Source organism: Melanotaenia boesemani, chromosome 10, assembly GCF_017639745.1.
Source record: "Melanotaenia boesemani isolate fMelBoe1 chromosome 10, fMelBoe1.pri, whole genome shotgun sequence".
Lineage (NCBI taxonomy): Eukaryota > Metazoa > Chordata > Actinopteri > Atheriniformes > Melanotaeniidae > Melanotaenia > Melanotaenia boesemani.
In genome coordinates, this window is record NC_055691.1 from 14412632 (window position 1) to 14430965 (window position 18334).

The 18334-nt window shown below is 39.6% G+C and overlaps 1 protein-coding gene across 3 annotated transcripts in view; it reads right to left on the reverse strand.

Moving 5' to 3' along the window:
• The window catches only part of met (MET proto-oncogene, receptor tyrosine kinase), a 74905-nt gene that overhangs the window by 11109 nt on the left and 45462 nt on the right, over positions 1 to 18334 (reverse strand). Inside the window, exons 11-15 of one of the 3 annotated variants that reach the window (XM_041996560.1) lie at positions 9553 to 9762; positions 6515 to 6664; positions 1818 to 1971; positions 1341 to 1475; positions 142 to 402 (exon numbers count right to left, since the gene is read on the reverse strand). In XM_041996560.1, coding sequence (XP_041852494.1) covers positions 142 to 402; positions 1341 to 1475; positions 1818 to 1971; positions 6515 to 6664; positions 9553 to 9762 — 910 coding nt within the window. Of the gene's footprint in view, positions 1 to 141; positions 403 to 1340; positions 1476 to 1817; positions 1972 to 6514; positions 6665 to 9546; positions 9763 to 18334 lie in introns of all 3 variants that reach the window. The other 2 variants (XM_041996559.1, XM_041996561.1) reach the window with 2 other exon arrangements.

Sequence of the window (18334 nt, forward strand, 5' to 3'; positions counted from 1 at the left end):
ATTATGAGGCTAAATTGATGGAAAATGAATGCATCAATAAGGTGCTTGTGATTTGCCAGAGTTTTAAGGGTTAATGCAGAAGACATAAACTTCTCCTAAAAACAGCATCATGAATGAAGATGTATAAAGATGCTGACTGACCTCTGCCGATGACCTGATTGATGTGAAGCAGCAGCTTTTCCCTGGCGATCACCACATGCTGCACCTCAGTCAACAGGTCTGGGTGAAGACAGGATGGGTCAATGTGGACCGGGGCCACCAGCAGGGGTGACACCAACTCGCCTTCCATCCCCAGACCCATCCCGACTCCCAGAGCTCCAAGTCTGGACGACAGCAGCTCCCCATTGCCCCCGTAGACGGGAGGAGCTGCCCGGCACGTCTCCGGCCTGTCGGCACCCTGATCTAGAGAGGCATAAAATAGGCAAAGAGGGAGGTTGGAAGTCAGCGACTGTATCAGCAGGGCCTCCAGAGGTCAAGGGTTGTTACATGATCAGAGGGGGGCGGCTACAAAGGCAGAGTGATTTGATACTGTGACGAGTCTGGCAGAGCTGGAAGGAAGAAGCCTCTGATCTCTTTTCTGATGCTGTTAGTAATAATTGCAAAGTTTTATCTGAAAAGAGCAGAAAAAGTTAAGCAAAGCTGACAGAGACAGCATTAGCTCCAATATGGACTCTCAGCAACTGATCCAACATGCCAGCTATCCCTGAAGGCAAGCATTAGCTCATTAGTAAGTCTGCCTTCTCAAATTTTAAGCCAGCACGAAAATTGCTTTACCCCTCGTGCTCAGGATCGGACTACAAGGAGCCTCTCCAAGGCCCTCAGGACCCAAAGGAACAAAAACTACACAGGACTTTAAAGAGTACATCAAAGTTAGCAAGTTTTCTTGATGAGGAGATTCCGAAATTGTCTGTGAGTGCTTCAGTTTAGTGTCAGAAACAATACAAATTTAGATTAAAACTGTGACATCTGATCCTCACTAGTGTCACTTTGCATCATGTCTGCATGTCTTTTATTAACAAATATTTCTAATACATGTTGCATTGGTGTTTTTTTGAGGAAAAATATATGCATTCATGAATTTAGGCTCAAACTGCAACAATTTTCCCAAATGGTAAATGAAGTTTCTGATGGCTTTTTATACGTTTATTTAAAGCACACAAAATTCATATTTTAATAATCTGATGAGGGCTGCTGGTGTTAGTTTAGGACATATTCATTAAAGCATGCACTGCTAACATAGCGCTCAGCACAACAGGGTTGGAAACAGGTAGATGGGATGGAAGTGGAGTGGGAGAATAGGGAGTCAGATGTAGATGGGGGTGGGGAGAGGCTTGACGTACCCTCAAGCAGGGTTGTTCTATAGTCCACTGACTCGTGGGAGACCATTTCATTAGTGGGGCTGACGCTCCTCGCGTTAGCCAGCCTGTCCAGATGCTGGATGTGACCCCGGCCATCATACCACACCTCAGACAGATCTAGGGACAAAGAGGGGGGAAAAAGAGGCAAGGGAGGAATAAAACAAGGAGAAATCAGGGTAGAGGTAAAGAGATGGGAAAAGTGGAGAAAGGGGAGATGAATTACTGAGGAAGGCAAAGCGTTTCCACCAGTGCGACCCACACACAAATCTCCTGTAAACCCACCAGACAAAACAAACCCAGCAGACACACATGCACATGAGTTAGAGACGATGCACCAACGAGCACACGCTTCAAATATTACTTTCAAAATCTTCACACACCCACACGTGAAAGAATTCAATTTGAGTGGATGATTTGATTTCCTTTGATTTGCACATATGACATATATCATTCTCTTACCATCGATGTGTTTGTTCCTCCTCCACATCAGCAGGGACCCCAGAAGCAGCAGCAGTAAGCTGACGCACACGCAGCCCACGACGAGAGCCGTGTAGTCCTGCTCCTGAGCCAGCGTCACCTTGCCCAGATGCCTGATGGAGTCTGCCTGGCGCCACTACACAAGGGGAAAGGATTTGAGGTGTTGAAGATCGAAAGAAGCGAATGTTTGTGCACTTTGTTACCACTATCCTCACATATGAATCTTTATTTTATCATTAAGCTGGACTTCAGCTTCCAGAGTTGCAGCAACTGATCTAAACTCACACTCATGTCAAGTATTGTCTGTCTGATTAAAGGCTTGAATCCTGAGTAGTTGGCGTATCTGCTGGGAGACACAGTGTTTCTGCCCCAAGAGCTTTATGGACCAAAGTAGATCAGCAAATTGCAAAAAAAAAAACTGTAATGGACGCTTGTAATGTTGGTGTTTCTTCACATAAAAGCTCTTTCTGGCATTGAGGACATCAAGTGGTGAAGCAAGTCACATGTTAATTGGCTCCATTCTGTGTAGCCCTAATCCTTTTAAAAGTGTGAAACAGTACAGGGTTTGTGGTTAGACTAGAGCATTTTTAATTTAAAAATTCTCCACACTCGCTACTGGGCGACAATGGATCACAAGTATCAATTCTCAAGAACTGAAGATTATCTTCCTGTCTTTGGTCCTGAAAGGCTCAGTCTGCCATGGTATTAAATAACCTAATTATTAGCCCCAAATTGGCCTTTTTTTTAAAATGAGACAAAACATGACATTTGTTGGGTTCATATTGTCTTTAGGTTGTAAGATTAAGTTTACCTGTAACATTTCCAAATACTCCTGTGTACTTATAGACACATTACACATTGTCATGTCATAGATGGCATACACAGAGTACACAAAAGCTATGTATGAGGTATTCAGACATATGATATGCTATAACCATGCAAACACACACACACACACAGTGTGTTTTGCCACAGTTAGGGGACAGATTACATCAGTGATATTGCCTCTGCCATTATTAGGTTTAGTGGAAATGAGGTTTCTACTGCAGCCTGCTGCAGATGGGACAATATGTGTGCATGTGTGTGTGTGTATGTGTGTGTAAATTAGGCTGTCTGGGTATGTCTGGAAGCAGGGGATATGTGGCTGACCCTCCCTTGAGATAAAGGCTTTCTTCTGAAGGCGAGTTCACAAGTCATCTAACTGATAGCTGCTGGTTTGGAGATGGTTATGGATATTATCTATGGGGAGTCTGGCTCAGCATTTAATGTTAGCTTGTATCGCAAATGTTGGATGTTTCAAAGCATACTTTATGTATTCTGATGTGTGGAAGGCTGTTCAAACAAGGATGTGAAAATTCATGACATTTTCCCAGACTGCAAAATACAAGTAGTATTTCACTATGTGGGTTTAAAATAAAATGAAAGTGATTTAACAGAACTACAGACCAGTTGCCCTAACATCTCACATCATGAAAGTCCTTTAGAGATTGTTATTGGTTCACCTAAGTATGCAGGTGAACACATTTCACGACCCATTATAGTTTGCATATCCTAATGAGCTTGGTGTTGCCCAGCCATCTGCTGGGGTAGCATCAGAGCGACATACTTAAATCTGACTGATCAAGAAGGCTGGCTAAAGGATGCATGATGAGCTCATCCAAGATTAATTATTTCTAAATGCTTTTATAAATGCGAGAAGTGACATTTAAATTTTTTAGGATTTAAATGTCTGTATTTCTTCAAATTTTCTGGGGGAAAAGGTAATCCAATAAGATTTGAATGCACAATACATGAAAATGTCAAAGTAGCATAGCAAGGTAAAAAAGAAACAGCACTCAATTGTTTCTTTACTAAGTGCCCCAAGGCAATATACTGGGGCCACTTGCTTTGCAATACACACCACCTCATTGGACCCTACCATCCACTCACATGGCCACTTTTACCACTGCTACAGTAACTCAGTTGCGTCCATCACTGCTGCCAGATGACCCTGAAGTTTTCAAACAACTCTCTGCTAGCCTCTTTGACATGTGAATGAATGCCACCTCCGACTAAGCATCCTGAAGACTGAGCTACTTGTTATATAATCAGTTATTCCACCCAAAATAATTTCAACATGAAAGCCAATTGTTTGAATAGCTATACAAGACTGCAAGGTACCTGGGTGCCATGAAAAATGATCAGTTCTCTTTCTCTGTTTTCTCTATGAATAATCAGGTCGTATCCAACTCAGTAATCTAGTCCATCTTGTTCTTGATGAAGACCCTGGTTATGGTTCTCTATTACTAGTGCAAAGCTGTTGTAGCAGGTATCCTTGTTTGCACAGTGAAACCCATGGTGATGGTGATCGGCCAACCAAAAAAAGACAAGTTATTGCGCTATTCATTTAGCTTCACTCGCTAACCGCAGCTGCCAGAATCAAAATCATGTCTTACCTACAGAGCGCATCTTAACTCAGTCATATGAGCTTCTGAACCTGGAATGCTGTTTTCCTCAAAGAAAAATAGATGCAACCCATCCATACACACAAAACAGTTTCATCTGGTTTCAGACTGGTTTCATTTATAGTCCCATGATGTGGAACTAGCTACCAAATGCTATCAAAGCAGAGACATTCCTCTCTACCTTCGAGAATCTCTAAAATTCTCATCCTTCCAACACCTCTAACACTACAACAAGCTTAAATTGCAGTTTACACATTTAGCATGGTGCATTTAAGTACATCCCTACATAACAGCAGCCAAGTGACTAAAATAAACAACATTTAATAGGATGTTTTTATATTTGATATTAATATCTTTCCTCACAGTTTGAGTATTACAGGACGTTTACTTGATAAGTCAGTGTTTGCTAGTCTGATGTATCATTAAGAAAAAAGATTATAGTGAAAGTGTTTGTATGTTTAGAGAGGTCCCAGTATATTTTAATATTATACACCCTTTTTTTGTAAGTTTAAAGTTGTTTGACTTACACTTAGGTGGCATATGACCAGCTGGTTGCGGAGCCCATTCACTAAAGCCATTGTGTAATAAACTGCTTTTTATGAAGGACTCCATAGGACAGGAGAGTCATTGAAGTTCCCTGTAAATGAGCTGGAACTCTGAAGGAATTTGGTGTTTTCCATAAATTTCCTAGAGTGCAAAATGAAGAGCACAGCATGTTCGGTGGCCTCCTGACAGATCATCCAGTGCAGTTTATTTTTAATCCGTTTTACTATCTCTGTCTTTATTATATCTAAATTTGCAGTCTAAGACTAAATAAGATAAAGTGAAAGAGACCCAAATTAAATGTTATTATTTACTAGCTTTTAATAAATGGAAATAAATATCCAAAATATGACAAAAAAGATGACATGAGGTGGCATTTTTTTTCAGTTTGTGTTTTTCTTATTGCTATGCAGCAGATCAGCCTCTATGTCCTGCAGAAACAGGTGCTATGATATGAAATGATGAGAGTTTTTATTGCAGAAATTCCTTCTGTGAGCCTGATAATACAAACACAAGGGAAATTTTCATATAAATGCCTTACTGGTGGCTTTATGGATTTTCTGCTGCCTCACAACCAGCAGATGTTTGATACACAATATCTGTTTCATCATCACATGTGTCTTGGCACAAATAAGGATTTGGACTCAGAGAACTAGGGTTATGATAATTAAAGGTTTATTTATTCCATTTATCACATTTTGCGAATATGTTTATCGGAAATTATTCTACAATATTCCAAAGGAATTTTCTGGTTGTGAATGAGACATGCAGTGGTTTAAAAGACATTTAATTAGATGTTTAATATAATTTTAAATCAGTACATAATTTCACGATCAAATTGGGATTTATTTTGAAGCCCAGAGTTTATGGAATCTATATGAAACATTTATTGTTCTATTTCTGAACCGTCTGTTACCCACCAGCTGAAAGTTATGTCACTGCAGCTTTTCTATCTGTGTGGTGTTGTAACAATTTTGTTCAGTTAAGCTCATGACACACAATGAAACTGAGCCTTAAAGAAGAACCAACAGTATGTGCCTGCACTGCACATGAAGAAAATGAAGGTATTTGAAAATAAATTTGCCAGTGAATCAGTTTGGTGTGTCATAGTGTGAGCTCTCATGCTGCAGATAATGCATACTTACATTTTACATTTGCATAACACAAAGCTGTATCACTAATCTTCACAGATGGCAACCTTGTGAAAAAGGTGGTTTAGCTGAGCGGTTTAAAGTACCCCCTAAACCAGCTTTTGTGGAAAGAGCAGTAAAGACATGGTTTAAATGGGTGCTGTTGTTCTGTGTGTCATGTCAAAGATAATTCAGGGGATTGTATAATCTTGTCATAACAAATAAATCATATCAATCAGAACAGGTTCAACATGTGGTCTCACACGGCCACGGACACACAGACACACAAACATACATACCCTGAACTTCCATCAACACATCACGCTTGAAAGAGGGTGTGCTTTTTCTTTTGAAACACTGGAACAAAACTTACACTGTCTTTACGAGTGCATGAGTGTTTCTGCAAAAGTGTGGTTGACGTGAGCATTTCGGTAAACACAAAGTCTGTCTTAGTTAAACTGTCATTGTTGATAGAGTGTTGCACAGGTGATGGAGAGGTGATGTGCCAGGAAGACAAACACTGCACATGCTGTGGTGTGTGTACAGTGCAGGTGTGCCTCACCTCAACCTGCAGCTCCTTCCCAGTGGTGGTTTGCAGCTCGGTGGGAACAGTGCACTTCAGAGTGTTTTCTACCAGAGTCAGATTCTCGCAGCTGTGGTTGGAGACTGTCAAGACCTGACACTTCATTGCCTCCGTGTCCATCCGATCACCCTGCAGCGGAGGGGACGAGGATGGAAGGCAGAGTGAGATGGAGAAAATAACACATAAAGAAGTACATAATAAATAAATAAACAAAATGGGGAAAGAAAAAGGGATTTGAGAGAGATAAAGGAAGAAGGGAGGAGGGCAGAGATGCAAGACTAAAAGCTGCCAATGTTTCTTATTTCTAACTCTAATGGTGCTTTTCTGTCCTAACTAGGTGATATCTGATACATGATATCTGGTATCTGATATGATGATATCTTATATCAGATACTTGATATGCAATATCTAAAACCTAATATTTGCCATTTGATACCTAATATCATAAGATTTTATACATGAATTCTTATACCTGATATCACAATACCTGATATGATATTTGATACCTGATATCTTAAATTTGATACTTAACATCTGATATTATGATACCTCATATTTGATACAAGATATGTGATCCCTGATATTACGATAACTAATTCCTGATGTCTGACATCTGATACTGATATCATGAGTTTCACTACATTGTTATCTTACCCAAAAAAACAATTATGATGTCATCATTATATTAAAAGAAAAATTAAAAAAATATATTTTGCAGTCTGATTCAGCTATAATTTAAGGTTGTTTGTTTTTCTTAATTAAATTACACTAGACAATTTTAGATTTTAGACAAGTTTAGATTTTATGTCACTATCAAATCATATTATCATGTTTGTGTGATCAACAATAACATACATCAATATTTTTTTCTTCTAAAATCTTTACATTAAGACAACCATATTCCTGCCCCTAACCACCGTGAGTAAGAGGGAGCAGAATGAATAAAAAGACTATAAAATGAACTGGGGTCTCTTGCATGGAAGCCCTCAAAGTAACGCCTTCCACTATCCCCCTCCAAACTCCTCATAAACACTGGTGGCTAAGGGAAAGTGTTGAATGAGATATGCAATGTGGATTTGATGACATATGCAGCAACACATGGAGTATCAAGCTCGTCATGTAGCATATTGTGTGATGGTGTAGAGACTCTGAACATCGATGTGACTGCATATCTAAACATAGGTCTGGAGGGAACTGAGTCATAGAAATGTGAGCCTTCATTATGAAACCTGCTGAAAACTATGAGATAATGCTCAAGTAAATAAGTTGCATCTTTTGTCTTGACTTTTTTGTGAGCAAACATCTCTTACGAGTTAAACAGAGCAGTTTATTTCCTGCTAGGTCGACAGCAGTGTTTTACACTACTTAATGGAAAGTTGTGAGAAAACGAGTGCAATTTGTTCTTCTTTCTCCACTCATGTGCTGCTCTCTGACTTTAATTTTTTTTTGTTTCTCTGATTCCACCTCTTTCTCTCAAACAAACACACACACTTACACACTTGTTTGAGCGTAGCAGAAGGCAATAAAGAGAATGATCACATTCCTTGCGTGACAGTTTGGGATTTTCCAATTTGACACAGAGTGTAGCCTCACACCTGTTCCTCTCACACAAACACACAGCATTTCTGGACTCTACACACACACACAGCAATACAACTCACTAATTCACTCACTTGTGCTTGCAATTAAGCTGCACAAGGAGACAAGTTCATCAAATACAATCATCATCTTGTGTGTTTTCAAGCAGTAGGCATGGCAGTTCTATACAGAGAGCAGGGAGGACATGAGCTTATTAGAAAGATGTCATATTAGTAACAACGCCTATGAATCAACTGTTAGGATTATAATTGCAAGTGAGTTTTTTCAGTCATCTGTATTTTGATTGGCAGCAATAATAGCCTGACTTTAAGCCAAAGAAAACAGCTTGGGTCCTTAATATGTCCACATACCGGTGCAGAACTGTCAGTTAGAAGTAAATATTCCTTTGTTTGTCTGTTTGGTTCAATTTGTAGGCTAGGCTTATCAGATGGCAGTAAATGAGCCCAGCGTTTGCTCTTTACTGGAGGCCGCAGTAAAGCTGGGTTATCAGATGGCGTTAAATGTGGCCTGTTTCGGGTGTGATGTCTCATACCAACCCCCTCTGGGTAAAAACAGAGGGGTTTGTCTGGGGCGAATGGAGGGATGAAGGGGGGATAGATGTTGGGCTGGTGGTGGGTTTAACATTGGGGCCAAGGTCATGCCTGTGAAAAGAGTAAAAAAAAAAAAAAAAAACCAGCCAGGATCCCTTGCGAGAGGTTCAGAACAGCTGCCACAAACTGCAACAGTCAAAAAAACAAAAAGAAGTGTAGAAGTATGTATTTCATTGTGTGCATTGTGGTGACTTGTTTGAAAAGCAGCATTAATATGTCAAGAGCTTTGACCTTAGCAAGAACAATACAAGTCAACAGAGAGTGCACACAGAGAGGTATAGCAGCGGAGGAGAGATGGTGAGGTCGGGGTGGAGGGTGTAAACGATGGGAAACAGACTCCACGTCCTGTTTTTCTTTCTGTATTGTTTCCTCCCCAGCCTGACCTGGACCCTGGATGACTGTACGTGTGAATGTGTGTGAGGGTAATGAGGTAAAGTGCACTGACCAGTGCACATGGACTTCAGCCTGGCTCCAAATTCCCAATATGGAGTTAAGTTAAAAAAAATCGAAAAACTGTTAACTGGTGTATGCATATCTTTTACACTGGGTTTCAGATTCTTGCTCTTGCTGTTCTGCCTGGCACTTCTTATGCTTTTATAATTTGCTACAGCTCATAAATAGAGATTTTCTTACTTAACATCCATAAACTGGATGATTTTCTATAACATTCTTGAATTTGCACCTGTTTCTGCCAGTGTTCCATCTGCAGCACAGCTGTAAAACAAAGGTTATGGCTCTGTTGCTGAACTATATTGTCTCAATCAAACTAAAGGAGGGAAAAAAAGGAAAGTAGCAGATATTAATATTTAAATGCACAAGCACCCTCACTTTGAGCTCCACAATGCTCTTGTTGTCCTTAGAGGTAAGCTTGGGGTCCTGAAAAAGTGGGTCCTCCACGTAGATAAGGTCCTTCTGATCTGTTGAGAAGCCGTCCAGGACAAACGCCACCTTGGTAACCACAGGGGGCTGCAGGGCCAGTTTAGCCAAGGAAGGCGTGGTACACTGGATGGAGGTCCGGTTTTCACCATACACACAGCTCTGAAGAAGAGACACAAACACAGACCAGTTAGAGAAACAGAACCTCTAGACTGTAAGTAAATGAACACAACAGCTGTAAGTCCACATAAAACAATAAAATAGCAGTAACTCCAAGTTTGGCAGCTTCTTTTATATTCAACACATTTCATAGGACAACGCCTGTTTTCAGTCACTGGTGTGTTTACACGTGTGGCCTGAGGGCACAACAGAGTTTTATCCCTTGCTGGCTTCAGCCAAGAGAGGCATTCCAGCTTTTGTGCTCGTTAAGACCCCCAAGCGAGACACAGACAACTTGCAAAATAGAAAACAGTGGTTTTATTGAGGTGTGGCAAAGTTATGTGCTGTGTGAAGCGACTTTAGGTGAGAATCTGATGTCTCCTGTGGTTATGAGTCAAAGATCTTAACCTCATGTATCTTTATACGCACAAAAATCCAAAAGTTAATTTAGTTTTTTTTTTGAGAAATGAGAAATATAACTTGATTTCCAAATAATATAATCAATTAATTAACTGTTTCTTTAAATTTTTTTACTATTTTTACTTTTTTTTTTACCTCTTAAAGGGGTAGTGCACCCAAAAATCTGTTTTTTTTTTGAGCTGTTAATTGTGATGAAAACCACATATCTACTGTTGATAAAATTTGTATTATTTTAAAAACATGATTTTGTGGGTAAAAATGGCTCATAATACCCTCTACAGGGTAAAACCAGATTATGTTTTTCGTGACATAGAGAGGTTATCTACGTCACGAGAAAATTTAAAAACCCCCACAGCCCCTCCTTCCAAATGCAGTTAGACGGGTCCACGCCTTGCAGGCATAGAAAACCACGCCCACCAACACATGTAAAGAGATGTGAGCTGAGCTGCTGTCTGTCAATCATTTCTGCCTATGCGTCCCGACCCGCCCACTCTCCACTCCCTGATCACCCCACACCTCTCCTCAAACCCTTGCAGTTTCAGGCATTTTTCAAATTTGGCAGTGGGTGGAGTACAGCAAAAAGTAGGGGGTGTAGTTACACTTTAATGTTTCAGCATAGCAAAAAGAAAAACAACTCCTGTTGTCAAATATCACAGCTTGTATTTAAGAGTCTTGTTGGTAGGAATTTTAATTAGATAAAACTTCTTCACAATGGCTTTTTATGAGTCTACACAAATATTAAAACAATTTAGGCCCTTTAGGTCTGTGGGAACACCTTCGGCTTGTTGTGGTAGTAAATTAACCTAATGTAGAAGATGCTCTTGTCCTCTTAATCCTGTTTAACAAAACACATGATGTTTGTTTCTATAAAGTGTAGATATCTAATTTAATCAATCCTTCCCTCTTAATACTGGAAAATATTCTTTGTGCTAGTAGCTACATCATGAGCCCAAAGCATGACTGTTCCACTCTCATACTTAATAGTTGGAGAGGTGTTCATGTAGGGCTTTCTCCATCCCTTTTTCTACAACTTACAGGACAAGCATACATTTTGAAGACATTTTCTTATTCAAAACTAAATGCTAAATAAATTAAATTAAATAAGCTAAATCTCTGTTTTTCTATCAATGACATAGGGGGTCTTGAAAAACTTTCTTCAAGACATTCCAAACCAGCCGGTTGCTTACCGATAATAGAGAAAAAGTCAGAAAGAGCTTTAGTTCAGACCAGCTACAACATCACAAAATCACAAAAAGTGGTGTTTTCCATAGCTGAACTGTACACAGCAGACCTAAGAGGGTGGACCATGCTGACACTCAGTCAGAAATGGCTGCAATAAATAAAGATGATAATACATAGTAATTATTCTATTATTTATTTTATTTATTTTTGTAAGTATGTATCATGTAAAACGAGACTCGTCCTGGTCATATCCCACAGTTTCACAAAGACACAGGTTTGTAAAATTGTCACAATAGTAGATGACAGGGTCACAGGAGTGGTTTTACAAACACAAAAAGGGAGCCATCAGTTCACATGCTGGTGTTAGTGGGATCCAAACATAGATATAATTAAATGGAAAAACCCTCTGTGAGATCACCCATAGATTTGTGGACAGGCATTTTAAAGCTTGAGGAATTCAGCATTCCACTATCAATGAACAACATGGAGGAGATGGAGAGTGATCTTTGACAGCTGACTGGTCAAAAGTGTGCTTCTTTTAGGACTTCTATCTATTAAAGTATGAAGTTATTTTCAGATGAGCCATCAGTGCACACGTTAGAGGGCGTATGTCCAGATAACAAGACTGCAATGACTCAAAATGTTTTTCTTAAAAACTTGAAAGGGGTGTTTTAAAGCCAGCACCTAGTGACCATTGGTGATACTGAAATTTATGGTACCTCTGCAGTGGCTTCGTCGATCATTTCTAGTGTATGGATTCAAATCTGCAGCAAAATTTCAAAGAGAATAGAACAGAATTTGAAATCTGTTGTTTATGGTGACTGCAAACAAGTCACAGCAATGTGAACAGTTAAGAGGACAAAGGTGTTAACTGACTGTGGTTTTAACATATATTACAAGGTCCTCCTAAACTACAGCACACACCTTCCTTGTTAGGTTTGTGTCTTTTTATGTTCAGATTTTATTGTTCTGATGAGGCAAAAAGTAAGCTATAAAAATTCAGGTTATTTCACAAAGAAAAGATCAACCCCCCCCCCCGACATAGATATCCAAAGGCTCACTGGGAATGTAGCCTATTTGTCTTTATGCTGAAACATCAATGCTGATATTCGCTCTGTGGTAGCAACTAATGATAGCCAGTGTTTATCTTCTGAGTTACAAACGTACACGTGTTCTTGAGTCAATATCCCACGAGGACATGGCATATTAAAAATGGTCCTGAAATCAATACGCCGTCTGTAACCTTTGAAACAGCCATTACGGCCTTTACACTGCTGCTTGGTGAAGGGATACTTTTCTGTGTGCAGCTAGAGAAGCTAGTAATGACTACAGCTTCTCCTGAATTAGTCTAAGTTATAATTTTCTGTGTGATCAAACTTCACTGACTCTCTTAGTAAACCCCTATTTCTAAAAAGAAATAACTTCTACTTTTAGATTGTTTCTATGGATATGGTTCTATGTAATGACATCAGTAATCTGGATCGACAGATGTAAACAAAGGAGTATTAAAAGGAAAATATGTTTTGGGTTCAGATCAGGACTTTGTGCGGAGTTTAGTGTTCACCTGCTAGTTCCAAAGTCAGTTTTGGTCAATACCAAACATGGTAATGGTGAAGGAGATCACAAAAACACACATTCTCAGAAAGAAACAAAGAAAAAAGAAAAAAGAGGCACTGCAGAAGACAGAAGAGGTCTGTTTGGCCATTAAATATGTTACAGCTACTTCTTCTTGCATCCTTTCATTGGCTGCATGAGAAGTATACTCTACAACACTGCTTCTACAGTTTCGGGTGGTGCTGCTTTGTTGGCTATCTCTGAATGGACTAAAATATGCACGAAAAGGTTGCAGAAGAAAAGACAGAAAGCCTGGTCAAAATAAGTATACATAGTTAGCATAGAGCATAAATGAGGCTTTAGTCTTGTGTACACATCGGTTAGTGTAGCTCTCAGCGTCCGCAAACTAAAGGATTCTGTGTTGTTTTTCACCACATATAGACAGAAAGCAAACTGATCAGACAGAGCTATCAGAAGAGACGTTATGCAATGATTGAATGTTGATTGACTGAACGTTGAGCAATAAATGATTTCCTAACAAACAGTGCCAGAAATGTCACCGTCGCTAGCTCAAAGGCATCGTCTGTAACAACGTGCTCTGCCAAGGATTCATAACTATAAATACTCAACTTAACAATGTGTACTTTCCTGACAAAAGTAAAGAACTCTTCAGGTTCAAGCTATTTCACAAGTTAGGGGCTGTGGAATGCTAAAAATAAAATCTCAATTTTTTTTCAAAATGATTTCTGATTTTAATGTTTTTTTTTTCTTTTTCTTTCTTAAAAACATATTAAACTTATTAAAAACAATATAAAACTTAAAGCTGGTCCATGCTGAATGTGTTTATTTATTTATTTATTTATACGAATGAAGGACAGCAAAGAAAGTAAATGACGTCAACTGCATCCGTAATCTCTTTCCATCTAGACCCTTATCATACGGGATCCACTACAGAAATAATTCCCCTGATGCTGGTTGTCTCTTAATGAGAGTTTGTGAGCTGAAGTCTTCTGCATCTCAAAGAGAGCAGCATTTCTCACTGCAGCTGCAGTGACGGATCACTTTATTTTATATCTGTTAGTACTTTCAGACAAACACTGTGCGGAAGAATAAATCCTGATTTTCATAAAAAAAAAAGAAAAAAAGATTTATTCATTTTATTGATTAATCACCCAGCCCTACTTTCGATGTCTATAGGATGCCACTGATATATGTATGTTAAATGAATATTGGTCAATAAAGTTCAAATTTGGCTTCTTATGCACCTGATTAAAATAAATTCAGCAGATTTATGCTGACTTGTGAGCAAAGATGCCATGTGAACATGCTGGAAATTCCTGAAACATGTAGTCTCTAGAGTTCATGTTCAAAAACATTTGACAAACTGGCTGAAGTGTGACTTCCAGCACTCTCGTTTTTATCTTACTCCCTGGAGAGTCACACCAACTGCATTGGCAGCGCCTCTGCTGAAGTGTGGCTGAAACTTCCTCATGCACTTGCTAATCTGACTCCCTGGTGAGCTGTATCAGCCCAGATGGACACACACAAACACACTCCCTAAGTTACATACATCTCCAAATGTTGAAATTCATTGCAAAGATATAACATCTTCAAAACTTGTACAAAATCTGCATCTGCGAGTGTGTGAGGGCAGTAGGTCACTTAACAAAAGTAGTCCAATTAACCCCTTCCAGCATATACCAATAAGGAAAAAACATACTGCAGAGTGAACCCTCCCCCCACAGAACCCTCCCACCCACACTACCTTCCCATGGGTGCAGCAAAAAGAAAAATGTCCAGTGAATTAAAGGAAGCCTCAGTCAGTTTCATTGTTCCGTCAATGTCTCCTCTCATTTAGGGAGAGGAGGTGAGGGGCTATAGGTGGGAGCAGCTGTAAATACAATCGCTGGGCGAGCGGGTCAGCCAGCAGGCCGGGAGCTTTACTGTGGGGTGATGAGAGAAGCAGCCATCCCCAAATCTCCACCATCCCTGAAGGGTCATTAGTGGCAACGGCCTGCGAAAAAAAGCCAAGTCATAACGCAGCTTCCACGTTCAAAAGTGCCTGTCAAATCTAGAGTGATTTATACCAGAGCGGTTTTCCTTTATTTCCTACCACATTGTGTTATGTGATCATTTATGTAGGATTTAAACTCTCTTCTCCAGCTGTGTGCTTTGTTTGGTTTTGGAGCAAATTAAAATATTTCTTCTTTTGTATGAGACAGTTCTGTACAGTGTGCGGGTGTAGTGAGTTTTGCAGTTGTTCTTTTTTTTTTAAATCAACACTTGGCTATATGTGATTCTCTTCTGGCTTTTTTTTTTTAATGTCGTTTGTCTGACTCAAACTTTTCTAACCTCTATAGAGTTTCACTGCCAAGAACATTTCCAGAGTTTAACTTTTCAGTGTGAGATCTCATGGATGTAGAATGAAACTACAGAGCACATGCCAAATTAGCTGCATTATTACCAAGTTAGACTTTTGTTTTAATATCTCTGGCAGAGAATAACCTGTGAAGTCAGAGTTGGAAAGTGTTTGGAAATGGTTAAAGACTTTCTAAAAATACTTTGCAGCTGATTCAACGAACCACCTGCCACCAAAAAGAAACTTCAAACAATCACATCACTCAACAAATTTAAGAAAAAAAAAACCAATATAAACATAATTTGCTCAAAGAAAAACCTATTTTTTTGGTCCAAACTATGGATCATTTGCAACAATCAAACAACTTGTAGTCTGGTTTGTGATTACATAATCACAATAACAAGATCAAAATGTTACTTTTTTGACGCTTAGTTATTTATAAAATGGAAAGAAAAAAGCACAAAATTAAAAGATAATGTACCTTGCTGTTCAGCCTCACCATCCCATCAACATTTAAAGCAACACTACATAAGTTTCTGACCTTATAACTCTAAGCTTCTCACTCATTTTGATGACATATTGGCATTTATTTTGCACATTCATGGAGCCATTGTTGCCCTGCAGCACCCTGAGGAAGAGAAACTACACTTCACAACTTCTTTTTCCAGCTGGGAGCATCACGGTCCAGCTGCATTTTGCACCTCATCACACGCTAGCAACTGGATATCAACACACTGGCTGTTTTGAATGGAAACCATGGCAGATTCAGCATAGGGATGTCAAAGGAAGTGAAGAAAAGAAAAAGAACGGGACAGAACAAGAGATGACAAGAGTCAACACTGGACTGACTTTCACTGACTGGAGAGAGCTCAGAGAAGAGACAAGATGAAAGACGGGTGCTGAATTCTTTGTTAGGGGGTGTCAGAGTGCGAAAATCTGCCAAAGTTAAGTAGTGCCCCAATAAATTAATCCTGCTGGTATAACTGTATAAACTTTTTGATCATTGCTTGAAAATTGAAGGGGATTGCGGTTTTGTCTCCCTTCCTGACATAACTGATGGTTCAGCATTTTCATATGTCAAAAGAGATCTTAAAGGATTTACCACAGTAGCTCACTTAGTCACTTAAATTTGATCAGATTCTGTAACTACTAGTATACAATGCTAACTGGTCTCGTTGCCATGAATACAAGCTTAAAACTCAAAAATCATGATTTTTCAATTGTATTTCCTATTTCTTGTAGGAATGGAAATTTGTTCAAGTTGTCGGCAAATGGGTTCACAAACCAGGCAAGTCACTTTTAACCCATTAAATGATATTAATCCTTAAACTAAGCCTAACCATAAAATCCATCCCAGTTTAATCTGTTTAAACAGCCCTAACTACCATGTTCGCCAATAGGAAATTTCCTGTTTTACATTGATGAAATAAGTTACTTTCAGCCTGCAAACCTCCAACCACAGTCAACCAACAAACAACTTCACATGAGACATTCAGAGCCTTGAAACACCTTGACTGCTGACCCATGGAAAAATGTTACTCATTCACCTTCATTCACTTCCTGCTCTTGAGCAACCCCCCCTCCTCAGCTGTGGGGGGCATGGGAAAGGAAAGAAGCTTCATGAGGCATTCAGGTGTCAGCTGGAAGGATTTAGTCTTCTGGGAGGAGATAGGAAGAGGAGACTGACACGAAACAGACCAATTTGTGAGTTCAGGCGACAGGTGTCTGGCTGCGGTGAAGTTTCTTGTTAAACTTAAATATCTGGAATGGTGCAACACTGCAAAGCAAAGCTGGCATGGTGAAATCCACTCCCTGAGCTTTGTGTTAGGACAGGACTTCTCTGCAGCAATGTGAAAATTCACAGATCACTTTTTTTCTTTTATTTTTTGTATATATATAGACTATATAGACTCGTCTGGCTTCTATGACCGTGCCAGCTTTTCACGACGGATCGTAACAAAGATCTCTTTCAAGTTTGTGGGAAAGCTGAGATTGGCTGAGACCAGGCTTTACTGGAGATCTAAGGGGCAGATATCAAGTCAACACTGGGTGTTTTTTTTATGCTCTGCTCCAGCTGAGACCCCTGAACCTCTGCTGGTATGTTTTAGTGGTTCTTGTTTCTTCTGTGCTTTGGTGTAAAGACTTCATAATTTCTCAGCTAATTCTAGGACACAAGCATTCTGCAAGGTTTCTGCATGGCCTTCATTTAGGTTCATGAACACCACCCTGGAGGGATGACAGTCTGGCTCACACTACCCAGTTTTCTATGGTTAGAAACCTCTGTGATGTGTATTTGTGAGAGATCCTTGCCTCTCTTTCGAAGGGTTAAGACAATAAGACACTTATGCTGTCCCTTCCCAGGCTGAGCCCTAACTCATCCCGTTTACTGGAAGGAATTTAACAAGCGACAGCTGGGGCCCTACGGGACATGATCCCTTCCTAAATCATTAGTAATGATGGACTTATTTTGCACAAGCCTTATACATCATGCCCTCTTCACAGACTGGTCTCTTGGTCAAGTTTAAAATTGTAAAAAAAAAAAAAACCCCACAAAAACAAAACACTTGAGGCAAATATCAACATTCACAATAACATGTGCTGCTGAATTGAAAGAGAACTCAACCCTGAAATCAGAGCTGTAAACATCCGAGTCCTTTTTAAAAATGCCGAATGACACTGTTAATCTAAGACTACAGGTGAAATTACACCCAGTATGTCAGCCTGGCTCACACTACCCAGTTTTCTAGGGATAGAAACCTCTGGGATGTGTATTTGTAATCTTCATGTACAGATCAGAACGAGAGCAGCATGAAACTTTAAGACTTTCTGCACCTATTTGATCACTCAGCCATGCCCAATGACTCTGTTAGAAATCTTTATGCTGATCCATCCATAACTTTAATAACTAACCCTGCAAACGAAAAGGTAACCTAACCAAGCCAGATTTAGGGCTCGAGGAGACTGATCTTTCCAGGCGTTGCTTCCAGACTATGTAATACTCTACTGCTAATTTTAATGTAGTTTGGACTTCAGGGATGTTTTTGTAAATTTTTATTTCAA